Here is a 19412-nt window from a genome sequence, read left to right as displayed (position 1 = left end):
TTTGTTATTATAAATGACAGTAATTTTTGGGCGGAAAAAAACAAAAACAAAAAACTTTCAGAGAAGAACCTAAAAAATATTGTTTGGTTATACTTTAAGGTTGTGCCACCAAGTGAACAAAATGTCTGTATTCTGCAACAATTTACCTTATCAGGGAAAGTATCAAAGCAGGTTCTAACTGGGTCTCGGCATCCAAACTTGGAAGACTTGAACCGCCTGATAATATCTTGCAGAGTGGCAGCGACCACAAAGTACTCCTGCTTCAGCCGCAGCTCCTTACCTTCAAAGAACTGCAGAAACACAGAACTTAATATTCTCCCTATACATTTTAGCGCTGGATACATTATACTGTGGATCCACTGCAAAGGATTCATATACCTGTAATTGTTGTGAAAACAAGCCCCTATACAGTGACATACAGAGTCACTACAGCTCTGTATTATGGTACTGTATATACTTCATGCACTTCTGTTTGGTCACTCTGTGAGATCACTAAAGGAGCACAGAGGTACAGTTTAAAGGGGTACTCTGCCCCTAGACCTATTATCCCCTATCCAAAGGATCTCCCTGCTGCACCCAAGACATCCGGTGCACAGAGCGAACTTCATTCCATGCCGGATGACTGGTAATGCGGGGCGGAGGCTCGTGATGTAACGGTCACGCCCCACTCGGGATGTCACTGCCATGCCCCCTCAATTCAAGTCTATGGGAGAGGGCATAGACTTGCATTGAGAGGGTGTGGCCATGACATCACGAGTGGGGCGTGACCTTGACGTGACGAGCCTCCTGCGCTGCACCCGACGCTCTAAACGAATGCCGGGTGCAGCAGGGAGATCGCGGGGCTCTTAAAAGGGTTTTCACAAGATTAAAGGGGTACTTTGCCAAAAACCATCTTATTCCCTACGCTTGGGACCCCCGCAATCTCCGGGCCGGCAGCAGCGGCGGCATCCCGAACACAGAAGCTTGGAGCTTCCGTGTTCATGACTTCACACCCCGCCCCCTCCATTCATGTCTATGGGAAGGGGCATGACAGCTGCTACGTAGCTGTCTTTCTCTCATAGACATGAATGGAGGGGGCGTGGCGGCTGAAGTCTCCAGTCATCCGTCACGGATGAGTAAGGTGCTGCACCCTAGATTGCAGGGGTCCCCAGCGGTGGGACCCCCAGAGATCAGACATCTTATCCCCTATCCTTTGGATAGAGGATAAGATGTCTAGGGGTGGAGTAGCCCATAGCAGGCTATAGGTGGCATATTATTTTTGAGTTATATATCAGACAGGAGGCTCGTATCTTGCATTAATCTTTCTTTATTAATGCCCATAGCAGAAAAATTAAAACTTTTATTTTAATGTATTCAAAGAAAAACTTTCTCGAAACTACAACTCCCAGCAGTCCCTTTGAGGTCTCAATAGCCAATCATAGCCAGGTGACTCATATAAAGGGGCTGCAGTGTCATAACTCCTCCTCTTTCTTTCTGCTCATAGCGACAGATAAGTATAGATTTTCACTCTCTTATATAGGTGTATATTTTATCTATTATTACCTCATCTTATTGTTCAGGTATATATATTAACTTACACTCCTGACCTCTCTCCCTGCTAGTGATTGCACCTGCATTCATTGGCTGGGGTCAATTTGAGGTCAGCTTTTTTCTGACACGGCACTTGTTGCGACAGTGTTTTTTCCCTTCCTTATCCCTGCGCACGTCGGCCTCGCGGTCACTCTCTGCGCCCTCTTTCCCCATCTAACCTTTTTCCATTGGCGCCGTCTTTTCGGCGCCATTTTGCCTTCTTCTTCCCCTCAGGTTGCCGTTCCCGCCGCTCGCGGCCTTCCCGCGCAGCTGACGCGCGCGGAGGGGGCGGCGCGTTCTAGGGGCGGCACCTATCTACCAATCAGAGACCCGGAGAGACGTAATCTCGCGAGATTTCGTCTCTGGGCTCACAGGCTCCACTGTACCTCCCACCGAAGTGCTCAGTTCAGCGCCAGCGGTGAGGAGAATAGGAGCCTGAACGTCACTGAGCATATATATATACTCAAATACAGGTTTTTTCCCCTCTTTTATTACAGCGACTACAGGCTATAGCCTCTTAGTGCAGGTTAACCCTCTCCTGCCCTCTCTCTCTGCAGTTCAGAGTTATATATACATATACTATATATATCTATTTACCTACAATCTGATATTTAGACAAACTACATTATCATGTCTGAGGAAGCCAATGCCAGTTCCCTACCGGGGCTGAGCTCCCAACCTGAGACCACGCAGTTTATGACAGCTGCGCAAATTCAAGACCTGATCAGCAAATCGGTCCAAGCGGCTCTTGCATCCGCTGTACTACCATCAGGGTCTCATCAACCTTTACCACCAATTCCGTTGTCACTCACTAATGATCCGGTGACTAAAAGAGGGAAAGCCTCACACAAGCGTAAGCACACAGTGCCCGCTTACGACTCCCCGGCAGGGGAAGATACATCCATGCTCCGGGCAGCCTCTACCACGGCCTGCCAACCCACACTACCTCCAGACTCTCACCGACCCTCGGGCCTCGAGGAGAATACAACTAAGAGGCATAGGTCCGCCAGGCGGGCAAAACCAGACTCCTATGTGGACTCCTCGGATGAGGATACGTCCGATGAGTCTGAATCCTCTGCAGAGTCTGAATCCCATGAGGAGGAAGGTGGGACTACAGCGTTGCCCAACAACGCTACCCCTGAGACCCAGGGCGAAACCATACTTGACTCTCTCGGAGAGCCATTCTTCGACCCGGATGCGATTTCTCACCCCCGCTCCGGAGATTGGGCTCCTCTCCCACAAGTTTCTAATTTCATCGAACATTGGACCCGTAGGTCCCTGGAGAAGTCGAATAGAAACAAACTTAAGGCAGAATGCCCTAGACCCTCGATCCCGAGGAAAGTGACCGCTACCCCTGAGGTAGATCCTGTCCTCGTGAAATATCTCACAAAAAATGGTAAATTCCCTAAGAAAGGCATTGAACGGTCCTTTAGATCGATACAAGACCGTATCCTGGACCTCCTGGGACCTTTAACGAAGATCCTAAACCTTTCTGAACAGGCAGCTGCATCCAGCCAGCCTGTAGACCTCAACCAACTTCGAGGTTGGGCCCAGAGGGCCATTTGTATGCTTGGATCCGCCAATACTACTTGTTCAACTGAAAGGCGGAGATCCATACTGATGAGGCTGGATCCTCAACTATCACATCTGGCTGAATCCGAACCAGGTCCCTCAGCCGAGGGCATGCTTTTTGGTGATACTCTTATAAAGGATATCAATAAATTTGTGGGTTTATTTACCTCTCTGGACAAGGCCCAAACGTCCTTAAGGAAATCCGGAGCCTCAAATAAGGTTTTTGCTAAGGCCGGCAGAAATAAGGGCCGCTCTGCCGGCCGGTCTAATGCCTACAGGCCACCACCTAGAGCCACAGCTCAATACGCACAGGCTCCTCCATCCTACCCGCTCCCTGTGGCGCAACCCGCGCCGTTCTTCCCTCCCAGAGGTAGACCTTGGAGAGGACGTGGTGCCAGAGGCTATCCCCGTTCCCGTCCATATACCGGTGAGTACTCCTCTTCACACACACTCGCATATCCCTGTGGGGGGCAGACTGCAGTCTTTTACCCACGCCTGGTCTGCGATTACGGCAGACTCATGGATTCTCAACACCGTAGCAGGGTATCAAATAGAATTCCATTCACCTCCGGAGCTGGACATAATCCCACCCCCCATAAGATTCTCAAATCTAAACACTACCCTCATAGACAACGAATTACAGGATCTCCTGTCCAAGCGAGCAGTGATAGAGGTCAACTCGTCATCCCAGGGGTTCATCAGCAACCTTTTCTTAGTCAAGAAGAAGGGTGGCGGATTCCGCCCAGTTATAAACCTTCGCAATCTGAACCAACATGTAGTGTATCGACACTTCAAAATGGAGGGGATCCACTTCCTTCGGGACCTCCTGTGGCCAGGGGATTGGCTGATAAAGGTAGACTTAAAAGATGCCTACCTTACCGTACCCATTCATCCCTCATCTCAACATTTTCTCCACTTCCTTTGGAGAGGTCGAATGTGGCAATTCACTTGCCTCCCCTTCGGCCTATCATCCGCTCCATGGTGCTTCACCAAACTCCTGAAGCCCGTGGTTGCATCCCTGCGCAGCAGGGGAGTAAGGATGATCATATATCTAGACGACCTACTTATCATGGCTCGATCCAGGACTCAAGCCATTACTCATATGGATTGGACGATTTCTCTGTTAGAGGGCTTGGGTTTCCTGATCAATCACGAAAAATCTGTGCTCACCCCGGCTCAGGAAATGGAGTTCCTTGGCTTTTTGGTAGATACCAAACAAGCGGTTCTCCGCCTCCCCAAGTCCAAACTAGCCCTTATTCGCAAGGAGATCAGGGGTGTACTTCGGAAGGGTCACGTATCACTACGTGTCCTTGCGCGTCTGGTGGGTCTACTTTCGGCCTCCATCCAGGCTATCTTTCCGGCCCCACTCCATTATCGGGCCCTCCAGAGGCTAAAAACACTGCACCTTCAACAGGGCCTCAAATATGCAGACGAGGTACCCCTCTGTCCAGAAGCCGCGGAAGAATTACAATGGTGGCTTCGTCATGCCGTCGAGTGGAATGGCAAGACCATATTCAACTCCAGCCCGGACGTCATCATAGAGTCGGATGCAAGCCGACAGGGCTGGGGTGCTCGGTGCGGAGAATCCTCCACAGGAGGGACGTGGTCCACAGAAGAGTCTCTGTTACACATCAACGCGCTGGAACTCTTGGCGGCATTTTTCGCCCTCAGAAGCTTCTTACCACACGCATACAACTGCTGTGTGTTATTGCGCATGGACAATGTGACGGCGGTTCAATACATCAACCGCCTGGGAGGTTCGAGGTCCAAAATCCTAGCGGATATCGCGAAGGATTTTTGGCACTTCTGCCTTCTCCGAGACATCACACCAGTGGCGGAATACATCCCGGGAGTTTCCAACTCAGTGGCGGATTGGAATTCCCGCTACCTGATCGACGCAAGCGATTGGAAGCTGGATCGCTTGGTTTTCCTGGCGTTACAGCGGATTTGGGGTCCATTTCGGTTGGACCTATTCGCCTCACGCCTCAACCACCAGCTGCCCCAATTCTACAGCTGGAGGCCGGACCCAGAAGCTCGCGCAGTCGACGCGTTTCGACAACACTGGCCGGCAGGGACACACTATGCGTTTCCACCGTTTCCAATGATTCCCAAGGTTCTCCTTCATGTGATGAACCAGAGAGCGACAATCGTGCTGATCACCCCCTGGTGGCCGACTCAACCGTGGTTCCCTCTCCTACTTGGGATGGCGATCGATTATCCACGGTTGCTCCCTCACTTCCCTCATCTCCTCACCAATCCAACCAAGGATCTCCATCCTCTGGTACGGCAGGGCAACCTGCCTCTCCTTGCGTGGTTGGTTTCGGGGTCTCAGATTCAGATAACGAACTTTCAAGATCGGCTAGGGACCTTCTCGCCCTGGCCTGGGCCCCCGGGACACGATCGGCATATCGATCAGCCTGGGGACTCTGGGTTCGTTGGTGTGATCAACGACAGGTTGATCCAGTTCACGCTCCTGTGTCCGTAGTGATCAATTACCTAGCGGACTCCTTTGAGTCGGGAAAATCTTTTAGTTCTATCAATGTCTACCGCTCGGCCATCTCAGCGTATCATTGTCCAGTAGACACTTTACCCATCGGCAAACATCCTCTGGTTTGTCGACTCCTGAGGGGCATTAAGTTTAAACGGCCCCCGCGTCCCAAATACCAGGCCACTTGGGACGTCTCTAAAATTCTAGCCTTGTTCTCCGCATGGGCGGAGAACGATGCCCTTCCTTTACGATTACTATCCTTTAAGCTGACCGTTCTTTTATGTTTGGTCTCCATAAAACGGGTATCAGATGTGAAAGCGCTGGATGTCTCCAGGCGTCAATTCTCGCCGGATGGCGTTCGATTCTCCGTCGTTCGTAGGACCAAGACCGGGATTCACACGGTCTTTTATCCTTTCTTCCCTGATCATCCCCGGCTCTGTGTTGTTCGTTGCCTACAGGCATACGAATCTCTGACGTCGGGCTTGCGGTCTCCAGATTCCTCTCAGCTCCTTATTTCCTATGTCCGACCCCATTCACCGGTGTCATCGGCTACTTTAGCCCGATGGGTTCGGTCCGCCATGGATATGGCGGGCATAGACGTCTCCCTGTTCGGCGCGCACTCCTCCAGGGGTGCCATGGCCACTAAGGTGGTTACTTCAGGGGGCTCTCTGGCGGATCTGCTCTTAGCTGCGGATCGGAGACGACTTTTCGCCAGTTTTACTTCAGACCGGAGTCTCATGTATCCATGTCGGTCCTGTCTAACGTGGGTTAAGCCCACCTGCTGATTTATATCGTATTGAAATGTTGTTAGCTTTGAACTTGCAAGATACGAGCCTCCTGTCTGATATATAAATCGAGATTTTCCTAGCTAATGTGACGGAAAATATAAGTTATATGAAGACAGGAGGCGAGTATCTTCCCTCCCAACCCAACCCTATCATGGTGTTCTTTTCTTCTCTGTTTCAGGATACTGACGATGGCCTGTGTCTATGTGACGGCGGCTGAGTTGTTCCTGTTGTCCCCGTTGGGACGTTCTTTCTTCAGTTCGGTTATCTGGGAGCCAGCGGTCTGGAGACTGCTCATGCATCGGCGTTCCGGTTCCAGAGGTCCGTCGTGGAGTCGTGGAGTCAAGAGGAAGTCCATGTCCGGTTATCCTGTGTCGGCTATGGCGTCGAGTCAAGAAAGAGGAGGAGTTATGACACTGCAGCCCCTTTATATGAGTCACCTGGCTATGATTGGCTATTGAGACCTCAAAGGGACTGCTGGGAGTTGTAGTTTCGAGAAAGTTTTTCTTTGAATACATTAAAATAAAAGTTTTAATTTTTCTGCTATGGGCATTAATAAAGAAAGATTAATGCAAGATACTCGCCTCCTGTCTTCATATAACTTATATTTTCCGTCACATTAGCTAGGAAAATCTCGATTTATGTACAATATGATCTTGTGAGGTCTATGCCAAGACTACTCACTTTGGGGGAGATTTATCACAACCTGTGCAAAGGAAAAGTTGCCCAGTTGCCCATAGCAACCAATCAGATCGCTTCTTTCATTTTGCAGAGGCCTTGTTAAAAATGAAAGAAGCGATCTGATTGGTTGCTATGGGCAACTGGGCCACTTTTCCTCTGGACAGGTTTTCATAAATCTCCCCCTTTGTCTTTATACATAAAGGCAACTTACATTGTCGTTGGGGTACAAAACCCGGGAGATATTTTCAGCCAGATTTCTATCCAAAACAGCTTGTATGTAGTCACCAACATTAACTGTAAGAGAAAGAATTGTACATGTCAGTGTAACTTAAATAATAAATTGGGGATGCCCCACCTGTTGCTTGAAAGCCACATGTGGCTTGCGCGTTCTTGGTGTGTGGCTCTCACTGTCTGCTATACTGATATCAGGGTAAGGCTGGCCCGCCTGGGGGTCCAGCACATCGGGCAGGCTGCCCTTACCATTGAACTGGGTCATTAAGACGCACACCCAGTAGAAAGGATTATTCCACTGAGCAGGCAACATCTCTTTCCCATGCTGCCAGCATCGGAAGGTCATAGAACAGGAGAAGACTAGCAGAGTGTCAGGAGATGTGTGCCAGGTGAGTATTGTGGGTTTTTTTCCCCCTTGTTAACACATAAGAAGGCAGTGTGGGGCCTTTACTGCAATATGGGGGCAGTGTAGGGCTTTTATACTATATACAGATAGTATGGGAAACTTTACTATATGGGGGACATCTAGGTGATTTCTGGGGTATCAGTCACCCCATTGGCCCTTCTCTAACATGACTACAGGTGCTGTTGCGTCTTATGACCGAAACATTTTTTTCTTCTGTTTATCAATTATATGGCATCTAGGATTTCATTATATATAGTCTGCATTAAATAGTCTGGAATCCTGCATGTTTCCAGACGCTAATACATTGTAGCAAACCATCAGGACACATTTGCACTATAATATGCTCAAAAAGAAAAGATTCACGTACATACTGCAATGGACTGTAAAACTACTAGATGTCACTCAAATGTCACCCAGGAGTTGCTAGACATGGTAAATGTACGGTATCTATGCAACATTTAATGCGTAACGCAAGTGTTGGGATCAGGTTACATAGAGGAAAAAGAGGTACAGAGGTCACCGCAACGATCACTTAGTAAACTTAACCTTTGTTTAGCCTGGTCAAAAACTCAATACAGCCAGAAAGAAGTAGAAAAAATAAAGAAAAACATATACTGTATATATATATATACATATATATATATATATATATATATATATACACACACAGTGTTCCCTCAACATACGATGGGAATCCGTTCCAAAGGGACCATCGTTTGTTGAAATCATCGCATGTTGAAGGATCCGTGCAATGTAAAGTATAGGACAGTGGTCTACAACCTGCGGACCTCCAGATGTTGCAAAACTACAACACCCAGCATGCCCGGACAGCCGTTGGCTGTCCGGGCATGCTGGGAGTTGTAGTTTTGCAACATCTGGAGGTCCACAGGTTGAAGACCACTAGTATTGGAGGTTATACTCACGTGTCCCTGCCGCTCCGGACCGTCACCGCTGCCCTGGATGTCGCCGTCCATTGCTGTCGCCGCATCCCCGAGGTGTCCCCGCCGCTCCGGCAAGGCCTCGGCTTCCCCTGCATCCTCGCTCTCCGTCGCCGCCATCACGTCGCTACGCACGCTGCTCCTATTGGATGACAGGACGGCGTGTGCAGCGACGTGATGACGACGATGGAGAGCGCCGGCGATGCAGAGGATCCCGAAGAGGACGCGCCGGAGCCCCGAGGACAGGTAAGTGATCGTCAGCGGACCATACGGGGCACCGTAAATGGCTATCCGGTGGCAGCTGAAGCAGTCTGCGCTGCCAGATAGCCGTCTATGCGATGGCCCTGACATACAAAAGCATCGTATGTTGATGCTGCCTCTGAGAGGCCATCGCATGTTGAAATGATCGTATGTCGGGGCCATCGTAGGTCGGGGGGTCACTGTATATATCTCTATCTATCTCATGACAGGTCTGCATGTGCTAACAAACGTAGGTAAATGGGAGAGCCCTGGAACCTGAACACTCAGGAAAGTACAATGGCTGACATTTATCATTGTCTTTAGACTGTTTTTTGTGTCTAAAAAAGGCGCAAGCAGGGTTTATTTGCGCCTTTTTTGTGCCTTTTGGTTTACACATTTCTGCTGATTTTGAGTTGCATCCCACTGATTTTGGCAATACACATGATATGGAAGGGTTTTATGAACTGTGCCTTTGTGTGAAAAGATGCAAAAAAGGCGCAAAGCCACTGAAAAGTCTCTAAAACTACACCAGAACAGACTTAGCTTTTTGGTAAATGTGAAGAGAAATTTCAGAGAATGTGAACACAAAATGTATCAAATGCTCTGTGACCATTTAATAAATGTGATTCTCCTACACATTACCAGCACACAAAAAAAAGGTGTAGAAAGGTGTAGCTTCACTTACACTACAATGGTAAATGCCGGCCAATGCCTTTTTTTTTTTACCTTGCTAATAAAATGATAGAAACCATGATAGAATCTTCAATGGATCCCACTTTATGTCAATGGAGTTTGCTGAAGATTTTGAATCAGTTAAAGGGGTACTCCAGTGCCTCAGCGTTCAGAATATTTAGTTCTGAACGCTGGGTGTGGGCTGTGGGAGTCGTAATGTCATGGCCCCGCCCCTCGTCATGACACGTCATATCACTTGCATTGAGGAGGCGTGGTGTGACGTCACGAGGGGCATATGGCAAGGACGTCATGACCCCCGCAGCCCGCACCCAGCATTCCCTGGGGCAGCGGAGAACCCCTTTAAATGTTGAACCTGGAAGCATGTAATGGCTTACATTATAAATGAAAACCACACTACTGAAGTGAACAGGCATGCAGTCCTTCCTTCTATAGAGATAAGCAACAAGTACCACTCCAACTATGAAAGTGGTCTTGTGGTTAGAGTTATACTTGTGCAGAAGACCCGTGGAAGGCAGCGGAGGCAGGTGAGGGGATCTCTGTCTGCCGTTCTGCATGATCGGATCTCCGCGGCAGCGTTGCGGGCGATCTGATCATCCATTTTTGTGACTGCGGCGCTGCAGATGCTGTGATCTGTATTGATCACAGCATCAGAGGGGTTAGTGGCTGACATCCGCGCAATCACGGATGTGGGCCATTACCGGCGGGTCCCTGGCTGCTATCAGCGGCTGGGAACTGCCGCGCATGATCCGAGCATCTCTCCGATGCATATGACGTAAATGTATGTCCTGGTGCGTTAAGTACCACCGCACCAGGACATACATTTACGCCCTGTGTCGTTAAGGGGGCGAAGTAAACTTATCCCCTATCCTATATAAGTAGCTGATCAAGAGGGTCTGACTGCTGGGACCCACTGCAATCTCCAGTACGGGACCCGCCGATGATTCCCAAATGCTGTATTCGGGTCTTTTCGGGTCTTTCATAGAAATAAATGGAGGCAAAAGTCCGATACAAAGAGGAATCCACGCTGAATTGGATGCAGGATGTGCTTTAGGATTCTGCCAGGAACGACTGAAAGTGTGAACATATCCTAACTAAAGGCAGCATGAAAATCCTACAGACACTTTATTACAACAAACTAGGTTTTACTTTCCACCCACTACACGGTATTCTATTGAGGATCATAAATTGGGCCTACTCAGGCTAGGGCTCAGCTCCCATAGACTTCAATGAAGAAGATTACGTCTCTATTAAAGGGGTACTCCAGTGGAAAACTTATTTTTTTTTTTTTTTTTTTTTTAATCAACTGGAGCCAGAAAGTTAAACAGATTTGTAAATCACTTCTATTAAAAAATCTCAATCCTTCCAGTACTTTTTAGGGGCTGTATACTAAAGAGAAATCCAAAAAAGAAATGCATTTCCTCTGATGTCACAACCACAGTGCTCTCTGCTGACCTCTGCTGTCCATTTTAGGAACTGTCCAGAATAGGAGAAAATCCCCATTGCAAACATTTGCTGCTCTGGACAGTTTCTAAAATGGACAGCAGAGGTCAGCAGAGAGCACTGTGGTTGTGACATCAGAGGAAATGCATTTCTTTTTTGGATTTCTCTTTAGTATACAGCCCCTAAAAAGTACTGGAAGGATTGAGATTTTTTAATAGAAGTGATTTACAAATCTGTTTAACTTTCTGGTACCAGTTGATTTAAAAAAAAAAAAAAGATTTCCACGGGAGTACCCCTTTAACATAATAGACAATAGGCAAACTGTGCACCTGTACCTAGAAAGTATTTATTGCATGTTTTATATATAACTATATGCTATAAATGTGGAAAATTACAGCACTTAATAAATAACAGATACGCCACAAAGTTACAAGCAAAAAATAAATTACAAATGCAAACTGTAGTTCATCTGTGGGTTTTCCAATGTAACAAAAACACTTCTGCCGAACAACTAACTTTCACATCAAACATCCCAATGACCTTGCCAGACTTCACCCTGGGGATGACACATTTACCTTTTATAGCCATAGTGATCTGCTAACAGACCTGCAGTGATAATGACAAGAGCTCGGAGCTGTCAGAGCCCTTGTAATGTTGTCTGATAGGGAAACCTCTATCTACACCGCTGCATCAAGGCAGCTACAGCGAATGGGCAGAACTAACATTAGGAGCAGACTAGACCAAAATAGAAGAGTGCTGATAGATGTGATCACGGTCTACAGGTCCTGGAATGCAGAGCTGGCCTATTCTAAATAGAATCAATGGATTAATATGATTTCATTCATTACTAGAGGCTCATAATGCAACAAAAAAAAAAAATGGGGAAAAAGCCAAAAACTGTTTTTCGGAATCAATTGGGTCCTTTATACAACCATTTTACCTTCATCATAATCTCAGCAAAATGTAATAACGCAATGTAAGACTATATTCAATTTTCCATAGGTTACAGGGTATGAAGTCTGCTGACTAGTTAAAGGGGTACTCCACTGGCCAGCGTTTGGAAGTAAATGTTCCGAACGCCGCTTTCACGCTGCGAGGGTCGGCCACCCCCCTCTTGACATCACAGCCATGCCCCCTCAATGCAAGTCTATGGGAGGGGGCGTGACGGCCGTCACGCCCCCTCCCATAGACTTGCATTGAGGGGCGTGGCCGTGATGTCACCAGGGGCGTGGCCAGGAGGGGACCAGCCGTCATCATACGGCCACCCCAGTCATTCATCCCATAACAAGGACGGTACTCTAGGGTCTGAGTGAGTGGTCCCTACCGGACCTTACATTTTATATTCCACACTAACTGGCGGTTATTGTATTACAGCTGCATATACTTGTTAACTTTCTTTCCTACAATTGCATCCCCTGATGAACCCTGCATTACTCCACACTACCTATTCTGGAGGGGGGAAAACGCGTCGGGATTATTTACGTTGTATTTGTTTATATTGACATAGTTGATTCTTTGTAGGATTTTGTGCTCTAATAGGGGAATGGTTCACAGTTAGTCCACTAAGGGATGTGTGACAGTACCAGAGAAAAAATAGAAGTCACAGGGGGGTACACACTTAAAATATAACTTTTAATCAGACACCTTCTAAAAGCATAGGCCCCACAACAAAATTAAGCCAGTATAGTAATTGGACACCAGATCTGTGATATGCAATACACACCGTGTATGGATGAGGTGTGTATTGTATAGGGGGATAGGGTCTGGAAGAGCAGGGTACACAATTAGTTGGTCACCCTAGAAATCCCTGTCGGGGAGATGTGGTGAGGTCTACCCCTGCTCCCACAGGGACCGTCGGAGCACTCGCCCTAGAAAGGGCGACCCCTGCCCCGATCTACCCCTTGGACTACACCCTATAAATCCCTATTAGTAAATAATAGCCCTTGTTCTGGTGTACCCGACGCGTTTCAACCACATCGGTGGGTTCATCAGGGGTTAACCAGGCAAGATACAGTACAAGGATAAATATTATCAATAATTAAACTAATTACAAAAATAGAAAGATGTAAATGATAGGGACAAAGCGGAACCGTGAACGCACATGTAGCTGGAGCACCTATGCGGTTTATGCAGTAATGGTGCTAACAATTTTGCTTATATTAACCTGGTGACAATGTTGCCCTCAGGTGGCTACTCACGGTTACCAACGCTGCCGCAGTGGCGGTATCCCTAGGTGCACTGCCACAGTGGTGGGCAGTGCCTTCAGCCAATCGGTGTCCTGGCTTAATTTTGTTGTGGGGCCTATGCTTTTAGAAGGTGTCTGATTAAAAGTTATATTTTAAGTGTGTACCCCCCTGTGACTTCTCTAATAGGGGAAGTTTTGAGCCTTATACCGTTTATCTGAGCTCCTCTTCACCTATACTTATTACTTGTGTATTTTGAGGACTATTTATCTTATTACTATATACTATTAAAAGTTACGTTTTAAGCGAGCTAACTATTCACCTTCTGTAAAACCTTGTCCATATAGCTCGAGTCAGAATCAAGCTATCTTATTTACTTTCAGTGATTTTTTTGCCCAGTGGAGTACCCCTTTAAAGAAGAACTCAACACTTAAAAATGCACAAATACCTCAACTGAACCCCAAACACCCCCAACAACCTTCAGAATTATAATAGTCCCACATATCCAGGCAGATGTCAAGGGTTGTTTGGGGTACTCCCTGCACTGAAGCAGTTTCTGTGTCTACCTGTAATATGGAGAGAACAATCTCATTTTTGTTCCCTAAGTAACAAAATAGTTGCCCCACATAATATTAAAAAAAAAAAATCTACATTTGTTGACCCTACCAAGGCAACTATTTTGTTAGTCTGGGAAAGCAAGTCACTGGTGACCACCTTATTCCTGTTCAACAGGCACAGGACGCCAAATAATTCCTTATAGTTAATAGTTCTAGACCCCTGGAAGTGTAATATGGGGGAAGTTGGACAGTGGGATAAATGCAGTTACACATGAGTAAAGGCCATACACATACATTACCTGTTAACTAGAAACCCTATCCCAGCTCTCCTGCTACCTCCATACACATGTACACCCAGTCAAGTGTTCTATATGGAGGGACGGGGGAGAGACACTGCCAGACACCTCTGGCAGCAGCTTATCTTCTATGAAACAAAAAAAAAAACAACCATATACTCACTTTCCTCACTCCCCCTGCTGCACTTCCACTGACCGTCTGAACAAGCAATACTATGGGTAGACCCCGAACACAGGAAATGCTGTGCAGTGGGCCTGGCTCTGCAGGAATGTTGTTGGTGGAGGTAGCGTGGAGGATAAGTATATGTTTTTTTCTTTAATTATTATTATTATTTTTTTTTAATCTGAGCACAATTATACTGTAGATAAAAGTTACTGCCCAAAATACCTCTTTAGTGTAGGGTCACACATGCTGTATTTTGCTGCTGGTGCCGGAGATGGACTGTAGTGTCCCCATATCGGCAGGTAAAAGGGATGCTGGTCTGGGCACCTGGGATAGGATTCCTATAGATCCCAATGTTGTGATCAAAAGGTATCCTATCCCAGGCTCCCAGACCAGCATCCCTTTTACCTGCCGATATGGGGACACTACAGTCCATCTCCGGCACCAGCGATACTTTTTGGCTCAGGTCATTCATAGGTTCCTGTAGTAAAAGGATATATACTGTATGGTGTACATCTTTTAACAGGAACCATCTCAATGGAATAGCGTTAAGGTCCAGCAGACCTAAGCAGAAACCAAAACAACACATTTATGCTCTCAGTTGGGTATATGGGGGGGGGGTTTATAGGTCTGTTTAACACATGCGCTGGGTTCTGTCTCAGCTTTGCATTAAAGGGGTACTCCGTCCCTAGTTATATTATCCTCGTATCTCCCTGCGATCTTCGGGCAGCCTTGGTGGTGACGTCACAGCACACCCTCTCCATTCATGTCTATGGGAGGGGGGGGCGTGACAACTTAAGATCACGGGAGGTCCCAGCAGCCGTACCCCATCACCTCCCGTGCGATCAGACATCTTATCCCATATCCTTAGGATAGGGGATGAGATGTCTAGGGATGAAGTACCCCTTTAACACAGACATTGCTTTACACTGACCCTTATCTAGATTGTATTGTCCTTTATACTTCAAGTTCCACTGCACTGACACCTCTCTTTTTCAGCCTTTAGTACATGCGTCCTGCTTAGTTTATTTAAATAAACTTTTTTTTCCCCAAAAAGTTGAATGTCAGGTACTGTATAAAATACAGAGTTGTCCACTAGAAGGACTGAAAGCCCATTATATGGCATCTAATGGTGGCACACCACAATTTGTTTTGCAGACGCCTTTGAAATTTCTGTATCTGCGGTAATAAAGGGGTACTCTGGTGGAAAACTTTATTTATTTATTTTTTAAATCAACTGGTGCCAGAAAGTTAAACAGATTTGTACATTACTTCTATTAAAAAATCTTAATCCTTCCAGTAGTTATTAGCTGCTGAATACTACAGAGGAAATGGCTTTCTTTTTGGAACACAGAGCTCTCTGCTGACATCATGACCACAGTGCTCTCTGCTGACATCTCTGTCCATTTTAGGAACTGTCCAGAGCAGCATATGTTTGCAATGTGGATTTTCTCCTACTCTGTCCACTTTAAGAATTGTTCAGAGATGTCAGCAGAGAGGACTGTGGTCATGATGTCAGCAGAGAGCTCTGTGTTCCAAAAAGAAAACCATTTCCTCTGTAGTATTCAGCAGCTAATAAGTACTGGAAGGATTAAGATTTTTTTAATAGAAGTAATTTACAAATCTGTTAAAATTTCTGGAGCCAGTTGAGTTAAAAAAAAAAAAGTTTTCCACGGGAGTACCCCTTTAATGGTGGATTCAAAATAAAAGTATCTAAGGAATTTTCCAACGCACAGTAAACCCTTCTAAGATGTTCTATATCAGAAGTTTGAACCTCCAACTTTTGCGCAACTACAATTCCCAGCCTGCTTTCCCCTGCCTGTTGCAAAACTACAACTCCTAGCATGCCCGGACAGCCGTTGGCTGTCCGGGCATGCTAAGAGTTGTAGTTTTGCAACATCTGGAGGTCCAAAGTTTGGAGACCACTGCTCTAGATGTTGGAAAAAAAATGTATTTCTATTATTCCTACTTTTTTTAAACCTGGTGCAAGTCACACAACACTGGTCAGATGTGTCGCCTGTGACTTCCCTTTGTTTTGCTACCTGCAGTGTAGATGTGTCATCCATATTGATGTCACCAATGCGGACAACACTTCCATGCAGCATAGCCAACTGCTGGTGGAGCAAGTTCTCCCCACCGCAATAAATAAAGTGTTGGAAATAGGCATTTCGATATACTGAATAAAAATCCATAGATATCTTACACTCTTTCAGGTCAAACTCATTTGGCGCCTTTGCCGACCAAAGCCTCATAGTGTTCACTGTGTTGTTCTTATAGCCGGGAACTGGAGTGTCATAAGGCATTGCAAGCACCACCTATACAGAAAAAAGATTCATTATGTCACACAGCAAGCAGATTCTTTATTTATTAGCTATCCAGAAACAAAGTTATTTCAAGTGTAACTCTGATCGCGCTCCGGCAGCAGGTAATTTTTGGGCTACAAAGTTGCTGGGAGATTTGAACAGAAATCCTGGTGCCAGAGGGTAATCGGAGTAATGCTTTACGGTTAGGGTGACACACAACGTATATGCAGCGTACTTCGCGCGGTGTATACGTTTGGTTTGACCCCACCCTAAGTGGCTTTTGCACCCTAACTGGGGCTTTATATAGAACATGCATGCCTAACATTGTTGGTATTGTTTATGGAATAAATTATAACTATTCTTAAAATGGCATTAAACAGGTAACCCAATTCTTAAAATGAGTTAAAGGGGTATTCCAGGAAAAAACTTTTTATATATATATATATATATATATATATATATATATATATATATATATCAACTGGCTCCAGAAAGTTAAACAGATTTGTAAATTACTTCTATTAAAAAATCTTAATCCTTTCAGTACTCATGAGCTTCTGAAGTTAAGGTTGTTCTTTTCTGTCTAAGTGCTCTCTGATGACACGTGTCTCGGGAAACGCCCAGTTTAGAAGCAAATCCCCATAGCAAACCTCTTCTTAACTGGGCGGTTCCCAAAACACGTGTCATCAGAGAGCACTTAGACAGAAAAGAACAACCTTAACTTCAGAAGCTCATAAGTACTGAAAGGATTAAGATTTTTTAATAAAAGTAATTTACAAATCTGTTTAACTTTCTGGAGCCAGTTGATATATATATAAAAAAAGTTTTTTCCTGGATAACCCCTTTAATTCTTTGTGTGGACACAGAAAATTTTATTTTCATGCTGGAAACATCTGGCAGAGAAATTCCGCCATGTGCACAGAGCAGTAGAATCCCACTGAATTCAACAGGATTCTGCTGCAATGCAGAATCCGGCACAGAAATTCTGACATGTGAACACAGCACTCGCCCCTTTCAAAAATTTGATCAGCAGAGAAGTTTAGTCCGGTGGAAAACTTTTTTCATTTTTTTTATTTTATTTAATTAAATCAACTGGTGACAGAAAATCAAACATATTTGTATATTACTTCTATATAAAAATCTTAATCCTTCCAGTACTTATCAGCTGCTGTATGCTCCACAGGAAGTTCTTTTCTTTTTGGATTTCCTTTCCGTCTGTCCACAGTGCTCTCTGCTGACACCTCTGTTCATGTCAGGAACTGTCCAGAGTAGGAGCAAATCCAAATAGTAAACCTCTCCTGCTCTGGACAGTTCCTGACATGGACAGAGGTGTCAGCAGAGAGCACTGTGGTCAGACAGAAAAGTTATTAAATAAGAAAAGAACTTCCTCTGTAGTATACAGCAGCTGATAAGTACTGGAAAGATTAAGATTTTTAAATAGAAGTGATTTACAAATCTGTTTAACTTTCTGGTACCAGTTGATTAAAAAAAAAATTCCCACTGGAGTACCCCTTTAAGCTGCTACTCCAGTTTGCACTCTATGGGGAAGCAACCGATCAGATCACTTCTTTAACTTTTGAAAAGGCCTCTGAAAAATTAAAGAAGCTATCTGATTGGTTGCTATGGGCAACTCAGCATCTTTTCCTATGGGCAACATTCAATAAATCTCCCCCTATGGGACTAATGAGATCACTAAATGACCGTAAATAAAATATAGCCTTTTCTTTACTGTGTGTGAACACGGCCTCAAACCGCAAATTCACAACGTAACAGTTTTTTTTTCATTATATATTTAGTTTCATGGGATGCAGTGTACTTTTGTGTGTAGTATAGGATGAGTAAAGCGTAGATACAAACCTGAGTGTCAACCCACTTAGCACCTTCGGCTGTGTGCTCCACTCTGCCATAGAAATTTACTGGAAGCATGTACTCCGGGCGCGCCTTCTCCCAGGGATTCCCATACCGAAGCCAGTCATCAGCTTCCTCAACCTGTTCCAAAAGAAACAAAATCTGTGAGAAATGCATGCATGCTTTTAGCTTTAAAGGGGTACTAGCTTTAAAGGGGTTTATCAACTGGTGCCAGAAAGTTAAACAGATTTGTAAATTACTTCTATTAAAAAATCTTAATCCTTTCAGTACTTTTTAGCAGCTGTCTTGTCCAGAGTGCTCTCTGCTGACACCTGATGCCTCTATCAGGAACTGTCCAGAGCAGGAGAAAATTCTCATAGCAAACCTATGCTGCTCTGGACAGTTCTTGACACGGACAAAGGTGTCAGCAGAGAGCACTGTGGACAAGACCAAAAAGAAATTCAAAAAGCAAAGAATTTCCTCTGTAGCATACAGCTGTTAATAAGTACTGGAAGGATAAAGATTTTTTAATAGAAGTAAGTTCACCAGTTCATAAAAAAAAAAAAAGTTTTCTGCCGGAGTACCCCTTTAAGCATCACATAGGCCGGATCACTTACTATTATGACATGACTGTAAGAGATATATATATATATATATATAGCAACAGAAGAATGCAGCAGCACACTGCCAGCACAAGGATATAGGTGCAACATGAATATGCAGTTAAAACATGGAGAGCTATACAGCTATGGTGTAATAGATGCAAATGTGAAACTATGAAATAGTGAGGCACTTAACTCGCTAATTTGTCTCCGCCGGCGGTCAAATAGCTTGGACCGTCCCACCGCGATAAGGTAGCCTCCTGGGACGGACCCTACACTGTGAATATGCCTCTGTGTGAACAGTTCAGTAAGCATGGCAGGGTCTGGAACATGCAAGACACCTTATATACACACCTGATAGAGGTGGGTGGGGTGCAAGGCCAACATGGAGGTAGCCACTCCCCCGTATGTGCAATA

The 19412-nt window shown here is 45.6% G+C and overlaps 1 protein-coding gene across 1 annotated transcript in view; it reads right to left on the bottom strand.

Moving 5' to 3' along the window:
- PYGB (glycogen phosphorylase B) overlaps positions 1-19412 on the bottom strand; it is a 122956-nt gene that overhangs the window by 29309 nt on the left and 74235 nt on the right. The window contains exons 5-8 of the mRNA XM_056567547.1: positions 18403-18534; positions 16446-16557; positions 7307-7389; positions 147-290 (exon numbers count right to left, since the gene is read on the bottom strand). Of these exons, the coding sequence (XP_056423522.1) occupies positions 147-290; positions 7307-7389; positions 16446-16557; positions 18403-18534 (471 nt within the window). The remainder of the gene's footprint in view (positions 1-146; positions 291-7306; positions 7390-16445; positions 16558-18402; positions 18535-19412) is intronic.

Source organism: Hyla sarda, chromosome 3 (assembly GCF_029499605.1).
Source record: "Hyla sarda isolate aHylSar1 chromosome 3, aHylSar1.hap1, whole genome shotgun sequence".
In the NCBI taxonomy this organism is placed as follows: Eukaryota; Metazoa; Chordata; class Amphibia; order Anura; family Hylidae; genus Hyla; species Hyla sarda.
Note: the sequence above shows the minus strand (reverse complement) of the source record. Positions and strands in the feature narration are given on the sequence as shown.